This window comes from Mercenaria mercenaria, chromosome 2 (assembly GCF_021730395.1).
Source record: "Mercenaria mercenaria strain notata chromosome 2, MADL_Memer_1, whole genome shotgun sequence".
NCBI lineage: Eukaryota > Metazoa > Mollusca > Bivalvia > Venerida > Veneridae > Mercenaria > Mercenaria mercenaria.
Window position 1 is genome coordinate 27,469,804 of NC_069362.1, and position 27,998 is coordinate 27,497,801.

The window sequence follows — 27,998 nt, forward strand, 5'->3', positions numbered from 1 at the left end:
TATTTATTTTCCGTTCGGACATCCGACTGTCTGTCCTCCACTTTATACATTTTTTACCGTACATGAAGTATGTTTAGATAATTTGGCACACAAAACTGCCATATTCACGGGTGGTAAACGCGCAATCCAATTCCCACTGGGAATACGCTAAAAATGGGTTGCGCGACTTCCGGTGCTGGTGTTGCGCATCAATATATACAAAATCGAGGTAGGTGGGTTTTTGTTTTTGTAAATAATTACACATTTACGAGTGCTTTCGAAAAAAAGCAAAATGCTATTCGACACAAGAATGAATAAGGATCATATATGTGAAATACCAAATTATTAATTTAAGAATCAGCTCTGTTATCACGAAAACTCTGATGGCTCGAGCTGTCAAAAAAGCATGGAATCATGAAAAATGCAAATTTTCTAACTCTTGTGCCTTCTTTCTGGAAATGTGACGCTTCGAATGATCAAACACGTGTAAAACAGTCATGAATATTACATATACTTGAATGAAATGTTGCTTTTAGGGGAAAGATTGGCAAAAAAAATAATCGGGAATGGGGTTGCGCCCCGGGAATGGAGTTGCGCGTATACATTATTTACATTATGATGTATTATGAGCAACTCCATTCCCGGTGCGCAACCCATTCCCGATGATTATTTTGTTAATTATGTCCCCGTAAGCAGGATTTGAAACAAATAATTTTGATATTCGTTACTTTATAACAGTTGAGTTATCATAAAAAGCATCAGATGTCCTCAGATTAGGTATATGAGGTCAGAAACTGCCATTTTTGTTGATTTCATACTTTTTTCACGTTTCGTGTCGCCAGAGTTTTTGTGATAATAGAGCCGAATCATAAATTACAAACCAGATATTTTACACATATGATGTATTATCATATCTGTGTCGAATAGCATTTTGCTTTTTTCGAGAAAATTTATTCATGTCTCATACTAAGCAAAATCATAACTTCACATACCTCAATTTCCTCTTTTTTTTACGCGCAACACCAGCACCGGACGTTGCGCAACCCATTTTAAGCGTATTCCCGGCGGGAATTGGATTGCGCGTTTACCACCCGTGCATATTGAGACGACCTGCAAAATGCAACTTTCAACTGCGTGGTAAATGTCGACATCGGATGGTGAAGTCCGTATCAACTGGTTGATTTGTTTGACTTCTTGAAACGATTTGCAAAGAAAGTTGCACAAACTTTTGCCATAATGAGATGATGTGCACAACGCAACTTTCAGTCATGTCGGTTCAAGGTCAATATCGCATGCCATGGCAGAATCGATGATCATATATTCAGAATTTCATGTCCACTTTATTTTTTTTTTTTCGTCCCTCAAAGGATTTTGTAACGCTTTCTATTATTTGGCGACATACAAAACGCAACTTTTAGGTATGTTGGTTCTGGGTCAGCGTCGTAAGGTGAAGATAAAGGTACAATACACTCAGTTCCAAAAGAAAGTGTGCACATAGTTTTCTGTTATTTTTTCTCGGTTATTTTCATGAAAACTTATAATGTTTGGTACCAAAATTTAAATCAGTTCGTAAACAAATTGGTGTGCATTTTAGATTGTGGGTTATACCTGAGAGTTAGTGTATGAACAAATGAAACAAAAAAGTCGGGGAATTTTTTTGAAATATTTAAACTTAAAAAGTGCACACTTTCTTTTGGAACTGAGTATAGTTAAATTTTTGTGTCCGATCCTTCTCTCTTGAAATAACTTGGCACAAGAGTAAGACCAACTTGAACTACGTATAATACATACAGATTGTATTATTTGTGTTTTATTGGTGCTTCTATACAGATTTTTGTTGCAGACATCGGTTTTTGTGTAAAACAACCATCTACCATTTAAGTGTTATTAGACATACTTATTATGTCAAGTATAAAAGGGATTCTGTTAACAAGAGCTATAGAATGTTTACAACTGTATCAAAGTCAAGATCTAAATCAAAGGTCACAAAACGAATTCCTACGTAGAATTACATGTATTTCAAACACATATCTCGAAGAGTTGTAACTTATATATGAGCCGCGCCATGAGAAAACCAACATAGTGGCTTTGCGACCAGCATGGATCCAGACCAGCCTGCGCATCCGCGCAGTCTGGTCAGGATCCATGCTGTTCGCTAACAGTTTCTCTATTTGCAATAGGCTTTGAAAGCGAACAGCATGGATCCTGACCAGACTGTGCGGATGCGCAGGCTGGTCTGAATCCATGCTGGTCACAAAGCCACAATGTTGGTTTTCTCATAGCGCGGCTCATATCATACGTCAACAACAACTAAGTCTACTGCTGGTTCCAAATTAAGTATGTGCTTGCATTTTCTTGATACTTTACAAATCAAAATCAAATTTTAACATCAATTTTCCTTTAGTTTATTGTAACTAATGTAGGGATAAACATGTTTTCTTTGTTTTATAACATCTGCAGTATTTCGAGGTATTGATTGGTGCCAGAGCCTAGTAGGGCGAGGGTACCAATTTATCCCGAGGGAGTCTGCAGATGTTGAACAAGAAAGGAACATGCGTTAATGTTATTCTAGCATAAACATGTAAAAAGCTAAAATATGAATATTTTGTCCGTCAACGTTATTAAATGCGGCAACTTCAGCATTTTTATCACGTTCACGTTATACGTTTACGCTTTGCCACGGAACGCGCGTATGTAAAATGTTGTTTTCACAACGCACGAGTGTGAGAATCTCTTAACACACGTTTTCTCTTCTGTTTAAACACCCCCTGAAAACGACAAAAACAACAGTTTTATGCTAGAATTCCATATTTGTGCATGAATGCAAAACTGATCACAAACATATCTGCATATATGTATATCTGCATCACTTCCATTACATACTCTAAGCTCGTAGCGCACGTGGGCAATAATAATTGGTATTATCAGAGATATGTGATAGAAAGTTATATAATTGTTGGCGCGGGAGTGTTGCATATTTCATTACCTCTTTTGAACAGACTCGGTGATGCCGAATCTTCTACTTTTATTATTATACAAGATTTATAAAGCGCCCTTTTCATGATCAATTTCACGTTCAAAGGCGCTTTACATAGTTCAAATGCAGCAACACAGGGCGCATAATTCATCCTCTACTAGTACAGACACAGAGCGATCTGACCACAGGGACAGGGTGAGACAAAAACCCCACGACAGAGAGATCAGAAATCAGATACAGGCATGTCCGGCTAACTTAGCCTAGCTCGTTGCGAATAGACAGCCTGGTTTCTTTAACGTGCACAGCACTGATACAGGCAAGGATTGCCTGGGTTCCTGACCAGTACATCTCTAGTTGGGTCGGAAACACTGAAAAGCAATTATGATTGGTTTCGTTTTATGCTTTTCAAAGGCTCTAATATATTACAAAAGACCGTTTCAGAATTTACTTCTGTAAGATTGGAGAATGTGATATTGGACGTTAATGTGTACATGTACATTTTAAAGCTTCGGTGGCGCCTAGGAAGATTGCTGTAGTTACAATAGTGTGTGAAATACATGTAAGCCGGTGCGTAAAATAGTTTTGTAAACATTAATTTGACACCGAAACATCTTATTTATCAATTTCACAGCGGATAAATAATTGTCAATCTACAGGACTCTCTTCTCTCTGTTCTGGTGATGACCTCTTATACCATTCCACCCAGGAACCATCATAAACACACGTGTCGTTCTTCCCACATAGGTAGGCCGCTAAGACAAGACAACATGCCGTCACACCTGAAACACAACAATACAATCGAAATTACATAGTCACCATGGTAATGGTAACTTACTACTTACAAAAAGTTTTCCCTTTGTTTCAGGAAAACATAGTTATATAGCGACAGAAAGTAATGCAAAATCATCACTACCGTCATCATCATTATCATAATCATTATTTTACAGGGGCTATGTACACTATTCAGCCATAACTTCGCCTCCTAATGATTCTCAGTAAACTATGTATACATTTTGTTATCTCCATCCCTTCCTGGAAAGGCACCGCTGTGACCAGTATTTTGCAATGCAAGTGGACCGAACCTCTTTCCAATGTGTTCAGCCAATCGAATATGTCCCGACTACGAAGGCTGCTCTTGTGAAAAAAATATCACTCGCCACCGTTTCATTCAGAAAAAACTGACATCTTTAAGTTAGTCTTCAATAAAAATAAAAGCTAATATCCAAACGTTTATAATTTTAAGCCACTAACACTTTATTAGGATGCTCTAAATCTGTAAATAGTTAGTCTAACCTGAACCGCATGAAGTTGTCAATGGTCTGTTCAGATCCACACAAGCTTCGGTGAAAACTTTCTTTAGGTCATCTGTGCTTTTCACAGCTCCACCATTCACAATTTTACCATCCGGACTTGTATAAGGGTCGAGTATTCTTGTGAAAGGTATACTAGCAGATCCAGGGATATGACCTGGTTTGCAGTCTGAAACCGGTAAGATTGAAAAACCATTTAATTGAGTAAGTCATATAGACAACTATGACGACTTCCCAGTGGAGAATATAAGATTATTTCACTGGTTGTAGGTGCAGTCAGGAATATTAAGCCCAGGGGTAACTATTTAAACGGTGGCGGTACTTGTTCATTCAATTTAGTAAATTTCGGCTTAATAAAATTTAGAAACGAGGATACACTGCGCTATTTGCAGTCTCGGGTAAAATTATTTACCCAACTTAAAAAAAATCGGCATTAGGGATGCAAGTTCATTTCTTCGTAACCCTGAGGGAGTACCAGAACACATGGCAGACAGTCACGATTACAGCACTTGTTGGACGGACATTGAAATGCCAATATTGCAGTATTACACGGGAGTTTACTAGAATCGCGCGAGTGTTGCACGAATGAGACGAACAGATCCGTGGATAATAATTTTGAAGTTGTGTGTGCGTGTGTGTGTTTTTTGTCATCTAACGAGCTTCGCATTTGTACCGTCTTCGTAAAACTGACACCATATATAATTTAGAAAAAGGAATAAGTCTGCTGAGGACTTTGTAGTTCTGAGGACTTTGTAGTTTCGTGTAAAAAAAAACTCCTAGTGATTTGTAAATATACCTTGCTGAAATGTTTCAACCCAGTTTAATTGCATCGGTGACATCGCAATATGCCAATATGGGCATAACTTTCGGGTGAACTGCCATCTATTCATCTAATGGTAACACTTCAATTTTTGCAATTGAGATTAATGAGCAATAGCAGAAACATCTTGCCCATAAGGTAAAAAGTGTACAGAGAGCTGCGGTCAGGTACGTCTGTAACAATTAGGACTTCACGAGCAGCACGTGTTACTCAGATGTTAGAAGAACTACACTGGAAAATATTATATCAGAAAAGGGTTTATAACTCAGTAATATTCCTTTATAAAATACAACACCAGCTAGTTTTTGTTGATCATGATCACCTGACCCACACTAGAAATCTGAATTTCCTCATACCCCAGTCTCGAACACAGTACCATCTAAACTCTTTCTTCCCTAGAGCTATCCGCTACTGGAATACTCTTCCAGGACACATGCAAGCCAGTCCCAGCCTCAATATCTTTACAGAGGGGCTGGCGACGGTCAATTATCTCCATTCTTATTTTAATATTAATTTTGCACTCTTTATTTTATCTTATCATATTTTAACTAATGCACTTAACTATTTTATTTTAAACTAACAATGTTTCCCTGACTAGCACCTCCCAGTCATAATCTTCGTTGATTGTTGGGGAATAACCCGTAGAAGTAGTTTCTTAAATTATTTCCTTTGGCTTCTCATACAGGTAATAGACATTTACGGATTACGTCTACGTGGACTGTGGACACCTAAGGCGACAGATTTTTCAAGGGGACCGTCTCTACATAGTTTAATTATATTATGCGCAATATGAAAAAGTGTTTATAACGGTAATAGGGTTTGAGTTATTATATCATCACTATGCGGTAGGTGATATAAATTTGGATGTGCATGTTTTTAGCTCGACTTTTCGAAGAAAAAGTAGAGCTATTGCACTCTCTCCGGCGTCGGCGTCGGCGTCTCCGTTGGGTTAAAATTTTTGATAAAGTCAAATATCTCTGTTACTGTCAAAGCTATTGACTTGAAACTTAAAATACTTATTTACTATCAAAGTCTATACAAGGAAAATCAATCCCCATAACTCTGATTGAATTTTTACAGAATTATGCCCCTTTTTAATTTAGCATTTTTGGTTATAGTTTTTGATAAAGTCAAATATCTCTGTTACTATCAAAGCTATTGACTTGAAACTTATAATATTTATTTACTATCGAAGTCTACACCAGGAGAAATAATCCCCATAACTCTGATTGAATTATGATAGAATTATGCCCCTTTTAACTTAGAATTTTTGGTTAAAGTTTGTGATAAAGTCAAATATCTCCGTTACTATCAAAGCTATTGACTTGAAACTTAAAATAGTTATTTACTATCGAAGTCTACACAAGGAAGAACAATCCCCATAACTCTGAATCGAATTTTTACAAAATTATGCCCCTTCTTAATTAAGAATTTTCTGTCAAATTTTATTATAAAGTCAAATGTCTCTGTTACTATCAAAGCTACTGACTTGAAACTTAAAATAATGATTTACTATCGAAGTCTACACCAGGAAAAACATTCTGCGTTACTCTGATTTGATTTTTGATAGAATTATGTCCCTTTTTAACTAAGAAATTTTGGTTAAAATATTTGATAAAGTCAAATATCTCTGTTACTATCAAAGCAATTGACTTGAAACTTAAAATACTTATTTACTATCGAAGTCTACACAAGGAAAATCAATCCCCATAACTCTGATTGATTTTTTTACAGAATTATGCCCCTTTTTAATTAAGAATTTTCTGTTAATTGTTTTGATCAAGTCAAATATCTTTGTTACTATCAAAGCTATTGACTTGAATCTTAAAATACTAATTTACTATTTAAGTCTACATGCGTAGAAACAATCCCCATAACTCTGATTTGAATTTTGTTAGTATTATGCCCCTTTTTAACTTAGAATTTTTGGTTAAATTTTTTGATAAAGGCAAATATCTCTGTTACTATCGAAGCTATTGACTTGAAACTCAAAATAGTTATTTACCATCAAAGGCTTCACCAGGAGAAACTATCCGCATAACTCTGATTGAATTTTAATAGAATTATGCCCCTTTTTAACTTAGAATTTTTGATTGAAGTTTTTGATAAAGTCAAATATCTCTGTTACTATCAAAGCTATTGACTTGAAACTTAAAATACTTATTTACTATCGAAATCTACACCAAGGAAAGCAACCCCATAACTCTGTTTTGGATTTTGACAGAATTATGCCCATTTTTAACTTAGATCATTTTGTTAAAATTTTTGATAATTTCAAATATCTCTGTTACTATTAAAGCTTTTGACTTGAAACTTAAAATAGTTATTTACTATCGAAGTCTACACAAGGAAAATCAATCCCCATAACTCTGATTTGACAAGAAATTATAACTCTATGTGGTCACACCTTTGAATTACCTCCCTATTGACACTTCTTGACCGGATGATAAACTAAATAAGTATTGAAGATACCAAGTCGTAACTTTATACAATGTTAGACCTCATTGAAAGGAAGTGCAGTGACAAGGAACCATAACTGTAGTTGGTCCCATTTTTAATAATCTCCATTTTTAAACCTCTCTGGTGCATAACTCGAATACTATGCAAGATAGATTTCATACTTTACAAACTGATAAAAGTCAGTGAGAAGGAGTGTAGGGACAAGGAACCATAATCTAGGTCGTCCCATTTTTTAATTATCTACCTTTTTTGGAAACTTTATACTTACTCTAGATGCCACATTTTCTTTATGAAATTTAGTCCAAAGACAGAACATTTCACTTTTTAAATGTATAAAAAATTAAAATACAGTTAACTGGGATATAAAAGTCAGTCGATAGTCATATCATAGAAATACCTTTTCAACAGTCTGAAGGCCTAGTTTCTACGTACATGTCTGTGCATCCCTTGTGTGTAGAAGAAAACATAACGGATTGAGTGTATTAACTGAAAACTGTCAACAAGAAATGAATTTCATTTAATTAATGTTTATGCCATAATACAGTATAAATGGGAAGATTTTTTTATTTTGATTATTTTCCTATCTTCCGTTCATTTATCTAGTAAAAAAGCTGTCCATCTCTTCGTCCATCCACTACTGATAAATTAAAACAATAAAGTTATACGAATACAAAGTCTTTAACGCGGCTAATACAGAAATAACAAGTGCTCCGCCAAGCGGGGCAATATACGCCCGAAGGATTATTTCAGGGGATGGGAGCAAAATTTAAAGAACTTTACTGTTGAAGCCCAAACGAAAAGGACAACAAAGGGAAGAAATTACCCGAAAAACTCTAAGTCCACTAAAATCATTACCAGGTACAGATATGTCAAAATACACCTTAACTTTGCAGGTACCATCCATGTTGTACCACAGAAAAGTGGTATCGGTTTTTTCACTACGGCCAATAATAAAAATGTTACAAAATAACCTATTTATAGTAACATAAAAGGGAAGTAATTCAATAAAAAATTATTGTAAGTGAACAAAAAATGGGTATGCCAAATAAAACCAAGAGCACCGCAATGCAAAGCAACATAAACACAAAACAAAGTCATGTGACCATTGACCCCTAAGTGCGACCTTGACCTTCAAGCGAGCCATGCGCTCTGCACGTCGTCTCAATGTGGTGAACATTTGTGCCAAGTTTCTTTAAAATCCTTCAAGCAGTTCAAAAGTTACACATCGCACTCGAAACAAAGTTATATGACTTTTGACCCCTTAGTGTGACCTTGACCTTGTATATAGCCATCCAAAACATGCGCTCTGCACGTCGACTCGATGTGGTGGACATTTGTGCAATGTTCCTTTAAAATCCCTCATACAGATCAAGAGTTACAGAGCGGACACGAAACAAAGTCATATGACCTTGACCTCTAAGTGTGACCTTGATCTTAAAGCAAGCCACCTGATACAGGCGCTCTGCACGTCCTCTTGATGTGGATAACATTTGTTTCAAGTTTGTTTAAAATCCTTCAAGGAGCGGAGTCGACACGAAATTGTAAACGGACAGACGGACAGACAGACAAACAGACAGACAGACAGATGAACACCTGTGGTATCCCAAAATACGTCCCTTCAGGCGTATGATAACAACAAAGGAATGGAGACGCAAGATATTACGTTTTCTACAGTTTTCACAATGTTTTACCTGCTGACCTACATTTTGATCCCAACTGACCCAGTTTAGATTTTTTCATGTTGGACGACGCCGACGATGGAATACGGATACATTGCGATCAGACTAGCTCATCTTTTCAACTTTGTCGCAGATGCGCAACTTATAATATTGAAGAACATTTCAGGAAAGTGTTATGACGCTAGATCAAATACTTTTTGCGATATGTATAACAAAACATTTCTCTGGCGAGCAGACGGACGGACAGACAAATCCAAATACTATCCAGTGCAGTGACATATTAAGCCAGACCTTACCATCATTATAGGAATGTTTTCCTACCAAACATAAATTAAAATTATCATGTTGAGACGGTCCCCTTGAAAAATCGATCGTCCTAGGTGTTCACAGTCCACGTAGACTTAATCCGTAAATGTCTAGTTAAAGGAAGTTAAAAGAAAACGATAATAAATAATATAAAAATGTAATATAAAGAGTGGTCACTACTCTATAGTAAATAAGTATAATGAAATATGAGTTAGATCAAAATTCTTCTCGCAAACATTTTCATTATTACAGCTGACTTTTGTGATTCCGAAAATATCTGCCCATTGACTATATTTTCAAATTACACGTGCCTGCTTATGAAGTTATGACATTTCCAAGAAGTATCAACAACTGTTGATTGTAAAAAGTATACCTTCTCTTGGCTCTGGATCAGTACCATGAAATCTGCCTGCTGATCTAGCGTCAACTACTTGAAAGTTTTGACTAGCAATGTTGTCAGCCACTTCTTCAAATGATTTAATATGATTTCTATTCAATTTAGCTGTAAATGCTTTCTTTTGTGGTGTTTCTACACCAGTAGCTATTGGAAATCCTGCATCTCTCCATGACCTCAAACCACCATCCAGTAAATGAACACCCTCGTGGCCGAAAACTCGGAACGTCCACCAAACGCGTGGGGCTGAAAATTGTGCAAAGTCTGGATGGTCGTTATAAATAACTACACTGGTATCATTGTCAATTCCAAGATTACCTACATATTCAGCAAAATGTGTTTCTGATGGTAGCATATGTTCATATTCCGACTTTGTCGTGCATGCATCAATATCAAAGAATGCTGCACCCGGTATATGACCCATTTTGTAATTGTCAAACCCCTTCTTTCCATAGTTAGGCAGGAACCATGTTGCGTCTATCACTCTCATTTTCTCGGGAAACTTTGTTATGCATTCGAATAAATGTTTAGCAGTTACCAGTGTATTGAGTTTCAGCATGCTTTATGTGGCCGTGTTAAATCCTAAATTAACCTGAATGTCACTTTGACAGCTTACTGTTTACAATTTGGCACATGTATAATAATATCGCTTATAACATTGATATATCTTTAATTATTAATGGAATTTCATAGATGAATGAGAAAACTGAAATATTTTTGTTTTGTTTGATAGAGTCTTAATATGTTATTTGTTCAATTTCATCACTTTTATGCAAATTATTAAATGAAAAAACACAAAAAATGTATTAATTATTTTGTATTTGGTGGAAGCAAATTTTTCAATAAAAATGTCCGACAAAGACGACGATGAGCCCAAACTTGAACCAACCAAATCGCCAGTTTCTGCAAGAAGGGCCAAAAAACTTCTTTATTTGTCTGAATATTTATCGAAACAAGAATCTCGCACAAATTGCAAAAAGGTATAAAGTTAAAACAACTACACTGTTGCGAAAATCATGACAATATTTTGTGGGTCAAAGTGAAATAACTTTCGGATACCAGTGTGTAGAAAAGTTTATGAACAATATTTATTGTTTCTGTAATAAATCGTTTAACTTTTGTGTTCTGTTACTTTTTACATTATTTTTAAGATCGCCTTAACTGAGAAACACCACTTGATTGACAACACATTATCCACAGGAAGAATGTCTCAAAAGTGGCTAGGTGTCGGTAACCATTATGGCAGTGGCTACGATTACGGTACCGTAATCCTAGCCTCCGGTTCTAGGATTACGGAAGTTCCGTATTCCTAGACAACCCTATGAGGACAGGCTAGGATTACGGAAGTATTTTAAGAGTCATAAAGTATATGTTAACACACGCATAAATGATGTTGTAAACTTACTTATTCCATTAATTTTTCATGCCTGCCTTATTATTTCATGTTTTCTATCCGCCGTTTTGGGTTAGTATAATCTTAATGGCGGCGCGCGGAAATAAATTAGAAATATGAGTGTCAAAGTTAGATTTAAAAAAATCTATACTTTGAATTTTATGATTTATAACCATATTGTAAGTTATTAAAGACCATTTGTGTTGACTTGATGAAAAAAATGCAGGTATATATGAAACATGTATAATTCTATATTTCCGTGCACCGCCATTAAGATAATACTAACCAAAAACGGCCAATCGATAGCACGAAATATTAGTGAAATGAGTAAGTTTACAATGTCATTTATGCATGTCCTAACATAAATTTGATGCCTCTTAAAGACTTCCGTAATCCTAGCCTATTCTCATAGGGTTGTCTAGGAATACGGAACTTCCGTAATCCTAGAACCGGAGGCTAGGATTACGGTACCGTAATCGTAGCCACTGCCAACCATTATTATAAATTATGTGGCACTAGCTAGGTGTCCAATAAGCTGACCTTTAGACCTGTAGTCTAGACGTCCGGTTACCACTAGAGTTAAAGAATGGCTTTAATGTCACATTTAATCGGCATACAACACAAGTAGTCAAAATAATTTGTTTTATATTTGTGAAGGTGCAATCTGGATATTATTTAATAGTTTTTACATAAATCAATGAGGAATTGAATCCCCTTTTGATACATGTAAGTTTTATTTGAATTTATGGCCAATTCATAACATAATCGGCATTTAAACCTCTAGCATGTAAAGGGTCGACAGTGATAAAAAATTTCATCGGAAATTGCTTCCACTATTTTATATAATATAAGGTCTTTTGAGTGTTAATTGATGCGAGTGGGGATATTGCCCATATGAAAAAATTATCTCAATATTTCCAAGGATCACGTCAAATTTGTTGGATTAACAAAACAAGCTACAAAGCTCTTTTGTGACAACTAGGTATCCAGTAACAGATACTTACCTTTACTTATTTTCCTCCTCATAAAATTAACCCCATGTTTTACATGCCAAAGGCCTCTTGATTGCTGCAGTTTTGGAAAAATCATCGTAAATGACTAAATTTAGCATTACTTTCTCGTTCTGATTGGTTCTCCATCTTGGTCTTTGCTAGACAAGCTTACTGTCGCTGAGTGGCTGATTTTTAATATCTGACATTTTGAAGCCACCGCATCGTTACAGTTTGACCGTCACAAATAAAACAAACTGTATGCGTCAGACTAGTTCAACTAGGTCTTTGCATGATTTTGCACATGGTAACTTAACGGATAAAAACTGGAAACATAAACATTTCTCGCAGTTTTATACACTTTTGCTGTTAGAACTTCGGCCGCTAGGCAACAGTCAGGCAAAAATGACAATCAAAAGCACAGACATCGCGTGTGTGATTCACAACGATTTACGTTTCAAGACTCTTCATTTTCTGAATTCAGGTGGCTTTGCACTGGTAATGTTTCAGGCATGGCATTTTGTTATTCTGTATCAGTTAAATGTTCGCAAGCCTCATGGACACAACTTCAGCATTGTGTACTGGAGCTTTTTTAGCTCACCTGAGAATGAAGTGCTCAAGGTGAGCTTTTGTGATCGCCCTGTGTCCGGGGTCCATTGTCCTCGGTTGTCCGTCGTCGTCAACACTTTGACTGTTAACACTCTAGAGGTCACAATTTTAGCCCAATCTTAATGAAACTTGGTCAGAATGTTACCCTCAATAAAATCTTGGACAAGTTCGATATTGGGTCATGTTCGGTCAGAAACTAGGTCAAATTAAAGCAAAAGTTGTTAACACTCTGGAGGTCACAATTTTTGCCCAATCTTAATGAAACTTGGTCAGAATGTTACCCTCAATAAAACTTGGACGAGCTTGATATTGGGTCATCTGGGTTAAAAAACTAGGTCACCAGGTCAAATCAAAGGAAAAGCTTGTTAACACTGTAGAGGCCACATTTATGACTATATCTTCATGCAACTTGGTCAGAATGTTAATCTTGAAGATCTTTAGGTCAGATCTTCAAATTCAGTCTGGGTCAGGTGGGGTCAAAAACTAGGTCACTAGGTCAAATAAAAGGTCAAGCTTGTTAACAGACCAAATTTTAAGGCTGAAACTCATGGGAATTGATCAGATTGTTTGTCTTGATGACCTCTAGGTCAGGTTCGAATTCGGGTCATGTGGGGTCAAAAACTAGGCCACCCGTTCAAATCAAAGGTAAAGCTTGTTAACAGTCTAGAGGTCAAATTTATTACTGTATCTTAATGAAACTTGGTCAGAATGTTAATCTTGATGGTCTTTAGGCCAGGTTTGAATCTGGGTCATGTGGTATGAACAATTAGATTACCAGGTCAAATCAAATGTCAAGCTAGTTAACACTTTATAAGCCACATTTATGACCGTATGTTAATGAAATTTGGTGAGAATGTTAATCTTGATGATTTTTAGGTCAAGTTGAAATCTGCATCAGGTGGGGTCAAAAACTAGGTCTCCAGGTCAAATCAAAGGAAAAGCTTGTTATCACTCAAGAGGCCACATTTATGACTGTATCTTCATGAAACTTGGTCAGAATGTTAATCTTGATGATCTTTAGGCTAAGTTCAAATCTGGGTGATGTGGCATCAAAAACTAGGTCACTAGGTCAAATTAAAGGAAAAACTAGTTAACACTCTAGAGGCCACATTTATGAACATATCTTAATGAAACTTGGTCAGAATGTTAATCTTGATGATCTTTAGGTCAATAGGTCAATTGAGTGATACAGGGCCTTCATGGCCCTCTTGTTTTGTTACAGTTACAGTAATACAGTTTTATGTCTGCTTTTGTAACTACCTGTAGATCATTGTCTGAAATAAAGTATTATATTCATGGAGGTTTTAATGTTGAAAATCCAGACAAGTGAATTTTGGCTGCAGACAAGTGGATTTTTAAGTCTCACTTGCCAAGTGAAAAGTATTGGGTTTTTCACACCCCTGCACTTGATGGATCTTCATCAAACTTGATCTGTAGCATCATAAGGTCCTATCTTAAGGTAGTTCAAATGAGGGCACTTGGCCAATTTTTAGCAGAGTAATGGCCCCATTTCTTCTTCAAATTGGGTCGTATCTTCAGTATGTCTTTAACAGATAAATTGATTTAATTAGTGGTAAGTATGGAGTGATATGATAATAAAATTCAGATCAGGTCAAATTTTGTTACAGTCCACAAATTTTTGGCAGAACTATGGCCCTTTTCTTAGAGATGGTACCTAAAAAATTCAAATTCATCTTTACATATTTTTTACAGAGTGAAATGATAGCTAAGTGCACCAAATTACTAAACATATTAATGGTTTTCCTCCTCACCATGTAAAAATAGAAATATCTGATATTTAAAAAATGGCTTTCTCAAAATATCTGAAGCAAAATGGACAACTCTTGTATTGACCGTTTTTCAATGGTTTTAGGACATCCCCAATTATAGTCTGTATTAAAAGGATCCACATCTACATAAATTCAATAGAATATAGTGTAAGTTTAGTCTACTTTCAACACTTTGAAAGAGCCTATACTGAACTTCCTTTTGTCTTCTAATAAAGTCAAAGTCCAAGACTAGCCAAGAGTCTAAAACTAATGAAAAAAATCTGAGTGAAAGAGAATGACATGCTCTTTATTATAAGCTTACCAAAACCATACCAAAAATGTACCTGAAAGAAGATATTAAAGATTTTATAATGTAAACAAACCCCTACACCATTTTGCCATCAGTATTTTTCATTCATGAAAGCACTCAATTCAGGTGATAATTGCTGATATATTATAAATGAGAGGCCGTAACAAAATCTTTTTTTTTTCAAGTTGTGTAAGCAGTTTAAGTTGTAAATTAATGTTGATATCTGAAGTTACCCACTTACATTGTTTACAAGAATAAATAAACACCTTGTAGTTTTTTTTTAAGGGTAGTTGACCAGTATCGAAAATCATCAAAGTAATCTCCATAATATTATGCTTTTTCAGCATTTATTCGATTTTCATGGAAAAAAATGATTGTGAGAGTTCCATCCAGAAAATGTTGAACTGCTAAAAATACATTGCAGAGTCATTACATATCGCTACCTTAAAATGTTTGATTTCATTTGATGATTATGACTTTTTGTGTTACATTATTTGCAGCAAAGAACATCAGATTATATTCTGATAAGTATAAGAAAATTCTTCAAAATTACTAAAAGATAAAAATTAATTCCAAAATGATTGACTGAAATGACTAATATAACGAGTCTGGCTCGTTGTTACACAAACGTGATACCAATTTAACTTTTTTGTAATTTTTCATTGTTGGATACATATATTTTATGTTTTTAAAATTTAGTATATAAAATTTGAATAAGCCAATGTATCATCATTTGGAACAATAAATAACTTTGGCTTAAAGATCAAATCTTAATAACGTTTCTTAATGTCGTAAAATTTCATTAATGGAATTTATGCATAATATTTTACTTTATTTTCATGCACTACCAAACTTTCTATCAGGGCCTTACTACAACTTATAAAATAACTGTCAGTGTAAGCCATGAGAAAAGTGTGCATATTCATGATATTGTATACTGAATACAATGAGATTTAAACAAATGTAGGTCATATTTTGTCTGACTCATCAGTTGTTGATAAAAGGACCTATTTGATTTTTCTTTTACGTTTGACCAATGATTTATGTTGGCTTCAGTTTATTGGTCAATTCAGAGTTGTTCCCCTTAGATTTTGTTGGGTAGGTACCATCTCTACTTTTCTAACTTAAAATTTTTCAGTATTTTGATTAATATCCTTTCCATATTTAACTTAATAGAATGAACGAATTGAATTCATTTTTGGTATATAAGTATTTGATTATAAATTACAAACCAGGTTTGATTTCATGCAAGTTTTGTCCCCATTCTAACTGATAATTTGGTTCTCTGTTTAATATGAATGGATGAATTGATTGAGTACATTTGAGCCGTGACATGAGAAAACCAACATAGTGGGTTTGCGACCAGCATGGATCCAGACCAGCCTGCGCATCCGCGCAGTCTGGTCAGGATCCATGCTGTTCGCTAACAGTTTCTCTAATTGCAATAGGATCTGAAAGCGAACAGGATGGATCCTGACCAGACTGCGCGGATGCGCAGGCTGGTCTGGATCCATGCTGGTCGCAAACCCACTATGTTGGTTTTCCCATGGCACGGCTCATTTTATCCCCATATAAACCTCATACAAAGTTCTAAAAAATCAGGTTCTTTACAGACATTTTACAACTTGAAAGCAGGTATTTATTCCACAGAGGAAGTCTTTGGTACAGGAGTATTATTTACTCTGTGGAAAGGCTATCAGTTCTTGTTTACTTCCAAGAACTAATAAAATCCTGTTCTTTATGACATTTCAGGTATCAAAAATTTTAAAGAAATCAGCACATGAACATACAGAAGATGAGAAGGCAACACTTGCCAAGCACCAAGATATCGTGAAGAGAATCTCCAAGAACAAAGAGAAAAGGGAATTGAATCAACAGAGGGTGTTAGAGGTTTGTAAATTGTTTGAAGTTACTTTCACAAAAAGGTTGCAGAGAAGTCCTGGTGATTAAGTTTTATATAGAGGATATTTGTTTGCTTCTTTGTAAGATTATAATGCGTTTCAAGAAGTGAACACCATATTTGCAGTATTTTCACAATTGGCTATGCAAATTGTGAAAATTTAAATTATTACATTCATGGGTGAAATATATTCGATCTTAATGCAAAACAAACAAATTTTGTTTTTATTTTATGGTTTTCAACACTTTTAACCAAATTATATACATTTTATCTACAAACATCAAGTGCATGATGTCACAATGTTGTGATGTCACAATATTTCTTTGAAGTTTTTATTACATTTCTTTTATATTTTGTTATGATGGAGTGTATGTCTTTATTATCATGGAGGGATATACATCTGTATCTTTAATGAAGTTATTTTGCAAAGATTTTCCTATTATTTATAAAATTTTCATATTCTTTCGCATTCAAGTGTAATTCAATTCCAGTAAAATGAAAATAATATTTTCACAGACTCTGCATTGAAACAGTGAAAATATCAATTTTATTTCACTTACATAATCCAGTTTTTCACTGAAGTGCATAAAATAAAGGCTGGTACTAAAATTATGGTAACCACTATGGAAAAAAGAAAAAAAAACAGATTTGAAAGAAACTTTGCACTACCCCACACTTGCAAATTGCAAATGGAAAACGAAAAATGCAAATATTTTTTCTATATACTGGCAGTTTTAGCATATAGTGTATAAAATAAGATACAGAGTGGACTTCTATAAGCCTACTTGCTCCCAGTCCAGTCCAACATTCATGTATGTATTTTATTATCTAAAATGTACTACATATTAGGAAATAAGAAATGTTTAAATCAAAATAAAAGAAATGCAACAATCTTCAATTCCTGTTTCCTATCATATGGCTTGTTTATATTTTAGACAGAAGATGGTGAAGAAGTGTTGCAGACCAAATGTGAGAAGTTGGCAAAAATCATTCAGCAATCCAAGAAAACTGTGATATATACTGGAGCTGGCATAAGTACTGTAAGTTTACCCTGTGATATATACCGGAGCTAGCATCAATACTGTAAGTTTACCCTGTGATATGTACCGGAGCTAGCATCAATACTGTAAGTTTACCCTGTGATATATACCGGAGCTAGCATCATTACTGTAAGTTTACCCTGTGATATATACCGGAGCTAGCATCAATACTGTAAGTTTACCCTGTGATATATACCGGAGCTAGCATCATTACTGTAAGTTTACCCTGTGATATATACCGGAGCTGGCATAAGTACTGTAAGTTTACCCTGTGATATATACCAGAGCTAGCATCATTACTGTAAGTTTACCCTGTGATATATACCGATATACCAGAGCTGGCATCAGTACTGCAAGTTTGCCCTGTGATATATACCAGAGTTATTGGTTTGATCAGTTTAAAATGATGAATTTAACTGCCATAGGGTTACTTCACTGTTAGTTACTGTAATGTTACATACTAGGTATAAATTAAATGAAAAAGACAAGGAGCTGAGTCAACATTCATAAAATAAGCAATGCAAACTTTATTCTATGATAAATGAAGTACTTAACTAAAGTTATCAAGAGGTTATATAAAGAAAGATAAATTATAGGCATGCTTCTTACATTCTTGTAGTATTCTTATCTAGATCAACTTTAGATTCCAGTTTTAAAATATAAATGAATTGATGTGATGAGGAATGCATGAATTAGGGACTGTTAAGTACCTCTGCCTGTACCTTTATCACTGTTTGTGTACATGTAAGCTTATTTATAGTTGCCACTGGTAACCTATATGATCGTGTCCTCAAGAAAACTGTAAGTAATGTTAGTGGGAGGATAGTGTTCCAGTTCCAGAAGCTTCCCTGGTTCTTTAACGTGCCAGGTGTAAAGCACCCATATACAGGACTCTTATCCCAATGTTACTAATTTTTAGTTGGAAGAGCAGTGGCTTGAACTCACGACCCCTGGTTTGGTAGTCAGACAGTTTTACCACAGGACCACAGCGTCTGCTCTAATCATTTTCTTGACTGTCTTGTTTTATAGGCTGCTTCAATACCAGATTATAGGGGACCACAAGGAGTGTGGACACTTCTTCAAAAAGGGGAACAACTCAAGTAAGATATTTTGATTTACCACTTTTCTTTTATACAAATACTTTAAGTCGTTCTGATAATTTTTTAAGGAATTAAGTAACCATTACCAATTTTGCAATGGCAACATTTTTCGGAATGTACTGTAGCTTATATAACATAAAGAACAATATTTGCACCAACATATTTTTTGTTTTAGACCTCAGGATTTAAGTGATGCAGAACCAACTCTTACACATATGTGTATAACACAGCTACACAAGCTTGGTCATGTAAGTTTTTACACATTCATGTATTAAAAAAATTGCTTTAGATGTGTTCAAATTACTTTACTTGGTACTACTATGGTCTAATAAAAGATCACACAGAATGTTTCTGTAGTCTTAATGTTTGATATGTAAATGGTACTGAATTATTTATAGTTTTGTCTCCTACACTACTTGGGGTTTTCTTACATATTCATACAGGTCAGTGATTTTTCAGGTCCCGATTGTTTACATTACGTTGAAACATTTCATATCCCAGAATTCCTTGTTTGTTCCTTTCATTACTGTAATGTTTGTCTCTGCCATTTTCATTCATAATAGGTCCTACATAGTCACTGGATAAATCCAGGTCGATATCCGGGTTGTGAGAATGATTTCTGTATGCATCAAGCCATATCCTCTATGAAACTTTCTTCGTTTGTATTTTAAACCTCTCATAATTAACCTTTAGCCTGCTGGCAGCAAGTGATTCTGCCTTTGCGACCAGTGCAGACCAAGATCAGCTGGCCCAAATTGAATGATGGACCAGTCCATTTTAGAAATTTAGCAGGGTAAAGGTTAATGTTTTCTTCTAGATTGCATGAGCTTCACCAATTTACATTTTGCAATAATTAATTCTAGGTGAAGCATGTAGTATCCCAGAACTGTGACGGCTTACATTTAAGAAGTGGTCTACCCAGGCAGGTGCTCTCTGAAGTCCATGGAAACATGTTTATAGAGGTAATAATTGATAAGTATGTTGCTTTTTGTGTACACAATTGCTAAACTCTGTGATCTACTTGGTTTGAGTACTTGGTAGTGTTTTACACTGTGAGCTCTACTCTTGTTTGCAAATTGATTTCCACAGGGAATAAATCACAATCTATTTTGGATTCATATTTTCACTGAGGTTTGTAAATATTGGTGCATATTTGATCATTTAAAGTGAGGAACATTGTAATTATTCAGATACTGCAATATCATTATACTGATAGGGAATCATTTTTAATCCCTGCATGAGTGGTTGGGGGTTAAAGGAATGGTCTCTGTCCATCCGCCTGTAACACTTTGTGTCCGCTCCATATAACTTAAACCCCGGGAAGGATTTTTATTAAACTTGGGTCAAATGATCATCTCGTCAAGATGATGTGCAGAACTCATTAGTCAGCCATGTCAGCTCAAGGTCAAGTTCACAACTCAAGGTCAAAGGTTTGAGCCTTCCATTTTGTGTCTGCTCTGTATCTCCTAAACCCCTTGAATGATTTTCATGAAACTTGGGTCAAATAATCACCTCATCAAGATGATATGCAGAACTCATGAATCAGCTGTTGGCTCAAGGTCAAGGTCACAACTCAAGGTCAAAGGCTTGAGCCTTCTATTTTGTGTGTACTTAACAACGTCAATGCTTCAACCCAATACTATCAACCCTTTCACTATCCATAACAGTGGCGTGGGATATAGCTGTCTGTCAGACAGCCTTGTCATAATTGCATCAGTCTGTTTAAATTAATAACTTAATTTTTGTTATGGATGATTTGTCACAACTGAAATTTAGCTATATTTTATTTAATGATGGGTATGTGGCAGTGAATGTGTATGGACATATTTGTCGCAGTTGAAATCTAAAGTTTATTTTGTTTTTGGACAGCTCAAGTTTATTTTGAAACTTCATTTTGTTAATGGCCAGATGTTGTCACATCTGCAACTGAACTTCATTTTTGTTAATGGACAGATTCGTCCCTTGAGAAATTGAACTTCACTTTGTTTAGGGACTGATTTGTCACAACTAAAACTAAACTTTATTTTGTTTAGGGACTGGTTTGTTACAATTGAAACTTAACTTCATTTTGTTAATGGACATGTTTGTACCAACTGAAATGAACTTTATTTTGTTAAAGGACAGATTTGTCAGAACTTAAACTTGACTTTATTTTGTTTATCCACATATTCATCACAAGGTTATGTTACTTATTTATTTGATATAAACATTGAAATATTAAGACCTCATTTTTAATAACATGAGAGCATTTCAATAATATTAAATCTATATATAGCCAGCTGGTATAGCATGTCTTCTTACTGAAAATAAACATATATTTAGATGTTATGTTACATAATTACATGTATAAGAAAAATAATCTGTTTTGAAAAATGCACAGATTTGTCACACCTAAAATTTCACTTGTCATAACTGAAACTTTATTTTTTGTGCATAGATTTTTCACAACTGAAGCTTTACTTGTCACAACTGAAACTTTTTTTATTTATGAACAGATTTGTCACAATTGAAACTGATCTTTGTTCTGTTTATGGACAGATTTGTCACAACTGCAGACCTCACAGAGAGTATGTTAGGCTTTTTGATGTGACAGAGAACACAGGTGTCAGACGTCACTTGACAGGGCGTCACTGCCAGAGATGTGGTGGCAAACTGAAGGACACTATTGTGCACTTTGGAGAGAAAGGAGGCATGAAATCTCCATACCGCTGGAAGGAAGCAGTGAGAGCTGCAAACAAATGTGATCTTATTCTGTGTCTCGGATCAAGCCTCAAGGTTTGTTTAATATGTGCTACCTTGTTGTGATAGCTGCAGTCTAGGACTGGCAAGGCTTGCTTTGTAGATTCTGCATATTACAATTTCTGATGTATGTAACCGGCTTGGGAAGCTCAACTGCTAGAACACTGTACTACAAAGTAAGCAGTGACAATGGTTATTCACAGGGCAAATATTTTTGGCACCAGTTTGTAAAAAGATAGTCTGTCTGAAATATTTTCCCCCTTCTCTGATTCCTGCAGAAAATGTGGTGAACTGGTCATCATACAAAATTTAAATACTGCTCAAAAACAGCATGATATCTATAGCTGTCAAACACACTTGATAATGTTATTTAATTTCAGATTTTGAAGAAATATGCATGTCTGTGGTGTATGGACAGAGTTAAACATAAAAGACCAAAACTTGCCATAGTGAACCTACAGTGGACCCCAAAAGATGAGTCTGCAACTTTGAAAATAAATGGTTTGTAAATTATTAATACACCATACTCATATAAATACATGGGGATATCTTGAAGAAGTCGATGCCAGTCAGTCAGCCAGTCCATCCAACAATCCGATTGTAAATCTCTCTCCTTAATGTTTGATAGGTTGTCAAATAACTTAACATTGATATTTCGTAATATGAAGAGAGTCATGTTATGTATGACCCAGGTCAGAAGATTCAAGGTCAGGGTCAGACATGGAGGTCCAGTGTCAAAGAACATACGTTTATGTCTGCTTTGTGTCTCTTAAACGACTGGAAATATTTTCATCAAACTAGCATCAGCTTTTTAACCTAATCAGGATGATGTGTAGGTCACTAGTTAAAAGTCGCGTTTACATCTTTTAATTACATGTGAATGTTCTTCATCTTAGAACAGTGAAAATCACATATGATAAAAGTCACTTACTCCAAGGTCAAAGTCACACATGGAGATAAAATTTCAGAAAGCTTAACTTCTTGTCTACTGGAAGGGTTTCCATCAATCTAGTATTGTTTCCCTAATCATGATGTGCAGAGTGCATGACCCATGTTACCAGATTGAAGTTCAAGTCACTCTTTGAGGTCAAAAATCAATTCAAATTGTTCAGTTGAATTTTGGCAGGTCTGATAAATGGGAATCCCTAAACTGAATATCACATAAGTAACCATGCTACTATACCTACTGGAAAATAATTGTAAATGTGATAAATGTTTTTACTTGTCAGAACTGTTGAACTTTCAATCAGAATCTGTTCTGTATAATACAATATTCAAAATAACTTTTTTTTGACTTGCAAGTTAGAATGTAATTCAGACAAATTTACTTATGGTTAGACAATAATTTCAAAATTTTCTGATCAAATACAGCAGTTTTGCAAGACCTGCACTAGGTCCAATGTCAGTGCCACACTTGGTCAGAAGTCATTACATTTTACCTTCCCTGTACCAAAGCGGCATCTTAGGGGAGTTAATGGCCTTTATTGATACAAATATACCTCTAAGTGAATATGATTTTTATTTTACAGCCATATTTTTCACCCACTTGGTATCTCCAACTTTTATTTTTATAAATTCAATCAGAGGAACTTTTTACTCCTTCAAGAAGAAATGCATTACACAGCATTTAGGCATATTTGTTAAACATTAAGTCGATGTACTTATTTTTGTGAAGCCAGTACTCGTAGATTTCAATTGTAGATGTGTAGAATTAAAATGCAGTCTTCTAGCATTATTTGTGATTGACTATGCAACTGTTAACCATATGTAAATTAGCTCTTGTTCAGGTTTGAATTTTTAGATATGTTCAAATACATGAGCCGTGCCATGAGAAAACCAACATAGTGGGTTTGCGACCAGCATGGAACCAGTCCAGCCTGCGCATCTGCGCAGTCTGGTCAGGATCCATGCTGTTCGCTAACAGTTTCTCCAATTCCAATAGGCTTTAAAAGCGAACAGCATGGAGCCTGACCAGACTGTGTGGATGCGCATGCTGGTCTAGATCCATGCTGGTCGCAAACCCACTATGTTGGTTTTCTCATGGCACGGCTCACATTTCTTTTAGGAAGATGTGATGATGTGTTGGAAAGAGTGATGAAGATCTTGAAGTATGACGTTCCTGAATATTCAAGGTAGGTATTTGGATAAACCATTGGCTTAGGTAAATATACGTACACTTGTCATCAGCAGTTTCAGCAGATGGAATGATGCGGTTAAAGTGAATGTCTTTCTTTTAAGTAACTATTACCATAAGTCTGTGTACATGTAGATCTAATAGTCTGTTCAACTTGGTTGTCGGCATGAATACCTGTTACCATGGTAACTTATGGATCTTATGGTAATTTCATTTTACAAAATTATATGAATAGACCCTTCATTTCGAATAGTTCTTCACCATTATTTCAGTATTGTATAATATTTCAGTTTATTTTGTTAGTTTTTGACATCTATAAATGTTAACATTTTGAAATTATTCAGTGTTTATGAGAATGCAATATTTTTCTTGTAGTCCTTGTTGCTTTTACAAACTGTTTACTCCTGTACAATAATTCCTGTTTATTTCTGTTATAAAGGAAAGAAGATCCAATTTTTTCCTTGGCTACATGTTTAGCTGAGGAGGAGGAAGAGACGACAAACAAAAAAGTTCTACAGATACCTGATATTTTACCTAGACTTCGATCACACGGAATCTCAAGAACACCAACACCCAGTGATTCTTCTGACAGCCAGTCCTCCCTCACTTCGTCCACAGACAGCTGTGATACACCTGAAGATCTGACTTGTGTGAATACTGCTAGACCAAGATCAATTAGAAATTTCAATTTCAAAAATTTCAGATTCGATCCTGACCCTGATACAAAGGTTGAAACTATAAATTCGGAGGAAATGTGTTTTTCTAAGTCAGAAAGAATTTGTAATGAAGCCAAAATTGCTATGCAAGAGAGACTAGTTAATGCAAAAATAAATGAAATGTATGGTGTGTGTTCAAATATGCAAGGTGAAAATTCAAACAATAAAACCTTTGGATTAAATGGGATGGTAATGATTGGGAATCACCAGTCAGATGGTTTTGTAGAACAGCAACCTAAAGTACAGTATGACCCTCTTAGAGGTGGCCCATTTGATCCAGGCCCAGCCTCGCATGAGGAGAAGTTGAAATATCTCCAGATGTTGCAGGTGCAGTTAGAGGAACTGAAAATGAAACAAAAGGTGCTGAAAGAGCAAGAACAGCAACACTTGAAGAAACAGCGACAACCTCAACAGAAACAAGACGTTGTTAAACAGGTTAGTCAAGTGGGAAAGTTGGAGAATACTCTGCTGAAACAAGAGCCTGATAAACCTAGGGCTGTAAAACAAGACAAAAACAAAACCACTCTTTTAAAAACACAAGACATAGAAAAAGAGAAAATAAAAGCAGAAGTGCAGAAATCAAATTTAAAACATTTTTCTGCTGAAAAAACTAGTCCACATCAACAAAGTTCACAGCATACAGACCAGGTAAACATTGACTTCAATTCTGCAAATAAGGCAGTTACTAAGAATCCTCGGATTATTGCAATGGAACAGAAACTTACACAAAATACAGCTGAACAAAAGAAGCTAAAGAAAACCTTATCAGCAATGTTGACAGATCAACAGAAAGCAGAGGAGCAAACGAGAGTTCAGCACCAAAATGAGCAGCTTAGGCTTCACCAGCACTTTCTCATTCAAGAGCAGCTGAGACAACAGACAAAAGAGAGTAAGAGTAAGAAAGAAGAAATCCTGAAACTTTTTGTATTTCAACAGCAATCTTTGCTAGCTCAACAGAATTTACAGCTGCAGTGTTTGAGACAGACTTACACGACGGAGGTGCAAAAGTTTCAGACAGTTTTGAATGATCTTAAAACTGCGCAAGATGAAACTGTGAAGAAACTGAAGGCTTTGAAAAGTGAATTGAGAAATAAAGAAATGCCATCTGTGATTAAAAACCCTATTGCAACTAATACTGCTGGTAGTTCACTTTTGCAAACCAAAGATACAGTGAAGCTTGTGACACAGGTAGGTGAAAGTCCTATGGTTTCTCCGAAATTAAAAAGTCCGAAAAAGGACCACAGTATTGCATCTATTCTGGAAGGAAACACTGACCATATATCTCCAAATAAAAGTAATGTAACTTCTGATACAGGCACTGCAGGAAATGTACAGGATCAGTCAAAGACTTGTGAATCATGTAAATTCTTGAATGATTATGGAATGCGTAAGAAATGGTGTACAAAATGTGATGAACTGAAGTGTTATCAGGGTGCCGCTTCTAGTAAGCAAAGTCTTGCCAATCCTAAATATAGGGTAGACTCTACATTCCTTGAACATGTGAGTGTGCCAAAATTACAAAATACTCCAAATGATGTTTCTAGTACATTGGAAAATCCAAATGAACAAGACTTTCCTATTTATAATTATGTTTTAGATTTAGAAATTCCTGAAGTATATGAGCCAAAATCTGAAGGTGTGGTCTCCTCAGATGGTGGTAAAATTGAACATACTGACCATGACTACCTCATATCAAAGAACAACTCTGAACAAAAAGTTAAAGATAATTCAGGTATAACTGTATGTGTTAACAGTGAAAAACATAAATCCATTGATCATCCAAAAGGACAAGCTGTCCCAATTTCTGTATCTACCTCAAATGCAATTGTTACTGTATCTGAAAACTGTAATCCTAATTTAGTGTCTCCAATAATACCACATGCAAGTGAAAACTTTTCTGTCAAAGTTTCTGACACTAGCAAGAGATTGAGACATGTTGCAGCTGATTCAGAAAAGAATGTTACCTATAAAACTGATAAAAGAAATAGTGTTTCATCCAGTAAAATTCCTGAAAGAGTGACATTTAGTTTGGGTGACAACATTAAAGATGTTAGTGATAGGGGCATGTCTGAAGAAATTGATAGAAATAGTGAAAGTAAAGTAAAGCCAAGCTGTGCAGTCAAGCATGTAAGATCTCACTCCCAGTCTGAAATATATGACAAAAAGCAGGACGAAGAAACGCTAAAACCATCTGGTGTAAGACATACTCGTTGTTGGTCTCATAGTGAAATCAGTGCAGCCGAAGAAGGCAGTGGAGTTGATAATGAAGACAGTAATGATGTAGCTAGTGGTGCATCAGAAGAAAAAGAAGAATCAGAAAATAGTGTTAAAGGGGGAAAGAAACGAAAGCTTGCAAGATGCTTGTCTGTACCTGGGTGGTTTGGTAAAGGTTTAAATATAAAAAAGCGAAGGAAATACTAATGTGTTTTTATTTTTTAGATGTACTGTCAATATAAAGATACTTGTTAGGAAAACAGTATGTGATAAAGGCATGATTGTTTTAATAATGAAATGAGACATGAGTTTATATGTTAATAATTTCCAGTTTTCCATAATAGATAGATTTTAGAGGAGTTGAGATTTCATTATATGCAGTTTTATAATATGTGTAAGAACTGTGTCAGAATAAAGTTGAGAGTGTCTATACAAACAGTCAGTAACATATCCTTGTAGGTATAAATAAAGGACTTCGAGTCAGTTGATTTTCCAGACATAAGTTTACGAGTTATTACAATTATTGAAATACTCAGAATCCATACAAGAAGTGTAGAAATAATAATGTAAGTGTAATACACACTAGTTCTTTATTTTAACAACTTAATGCAACATGTCTAGAGCCTTTTAAACACATCATGTCACATCTCTGTGCTGATATACCAGTAAAACAACCTTGTTATGATGGTTAAAAACTATTGCATTAACATATTGAACCTGAGGAAAAGTATAGCTCACTCATAATGAAACTGTATTACGAAATAGAAATGTTCATAACAGGAAGATATAACTGATGTGTGTACATTAAGATAAAGGTATTAAACATTTTCATATGAGCCGTGCCATGGGAAAACCAACATAGTGGGTGTGCGACCAGCATGGATCCAGACCAGCCTGCGCATCCGCGCAGTCTGGTCAGGATCCCAGCTGTTCGCTAACAGTTTCTCCAATTCTAATAGGCTTTAAAAGCGAACAGCATGGAGCCTGACCAGACTGCGCAGATGCGCAGGCTGGTCTGGATCCATGCTGGTCGCACACCCACTATGTTGGTTTTCCCATGGCACGGCTCATATCATTACATTGACAGTAAAAATTTCAAAATTGAGACTGGAATTTTGTTCAGATTCTATGTTGAAAACCTCAACCCTACGTATAGACAT

General features: G+C 35.4%; 2 protein-coding genes across 2 annotated transcripts; one reads left to right on the forward strand and one right to left on the reverse strand.

Annotated features, from left to right (window-relative positions):
• Positions 1-1,771: 1,771 nt before the first annotated feature.
• Positions 1,772-10,575, reverse strand: LOC123563566 (3-mercaptopyruvate sulfurtransferase-like). The gene is made up of 3 exons (XM_045356423.2): positions 9,905-10,575; positions 4,250-4,435; positions 1,772-3,735 (listed from the first exon to the last, which is right to left on the reverse strand). The coding sequence occupies exons 1-3, from the start codon at positions 10,482-10,484 to the stop codon at positions 3,602-3,604; spliced, it is 900 nt and encodes a 299-aa protein (XP_045212358.2). The 5' UTR covers positions 10,485-10,575; the 3' UTR covers positions 1,772-3,601.
• Positions 10,576-10,756: 181 nt separating this feature from the next.
• On the forward strand, positions 10,757-27,707 carry LOC123563565 (uncharacterized). The gene is made up of 10 exons (XM_045356422.2): positions 10,757-10,905; positions 16,748-16,885; positions 17,831-17,935; positions 18,965-19,035; positions 19,211-19,283; positions 19,899-19,997; positions 21,574-21,810; positions 22,155-22,275; positions 23,840-23,906; positions 24,348-27,707. Exons 1-10 carry the CDS (start codon positions 10,774-10,776, stop codon positions 27,043-27,045), a joined length of 3,741 nt encoding a protein of 1,246 aa, XP_045212357.2. The 5' UTR covers positions 10,757-10,773; the 3' UTR covers positions 27,046-27,707.
• The last annotated feature ends 291 nt before the right edge of the window (positions 27,708-27,998 follow it).

Bases quoted from the DNA above. Each gene is read 5' to 3' on its own strand.
- LOC123563566 (XM_045356423.2), bottom strand. From the start codon at position 10,484: ATGCTGAAACTCAATACACTGGTAACTGCTAAACATTTATTCGAATGC. The intron at 4,436-9,904 runs GTATACTTTTTA...TACCGGTTTCAG, and splicing joins TGATCCAGAGCCAAGAGAAG to ACTGCAAACCAGGTCATATC. The intron at 3,736-4,249 runs GTTAGACTAACT...GTTGTGTTTCAG, and splicing joins GACAACTTCATGCGGTTCAG to GTGTGACGGCATGTTGTCTT.
- LOC123563565 (XM_045356422.2), top strand. From the start codon at position 10,774: ATGTCCGACAAAGACGACGATGAGCCCAAACTTGAACCAACCAAATCG. The intron at 21,811-22,154 runs GTTTGTTTAATA...ATTTAATTTCAG, and splicing joins GTCTCGGATCAAGCCTCAAG to ATTTTGAAGAAATATGCATG. The intron at 22,276-23,839 runs GTTTGTAAATTA...CATTTCTTTTAG, and splicing joins TGCAACTTTGAAAATAAATG to GAAGATGTGATGATGTGTTG.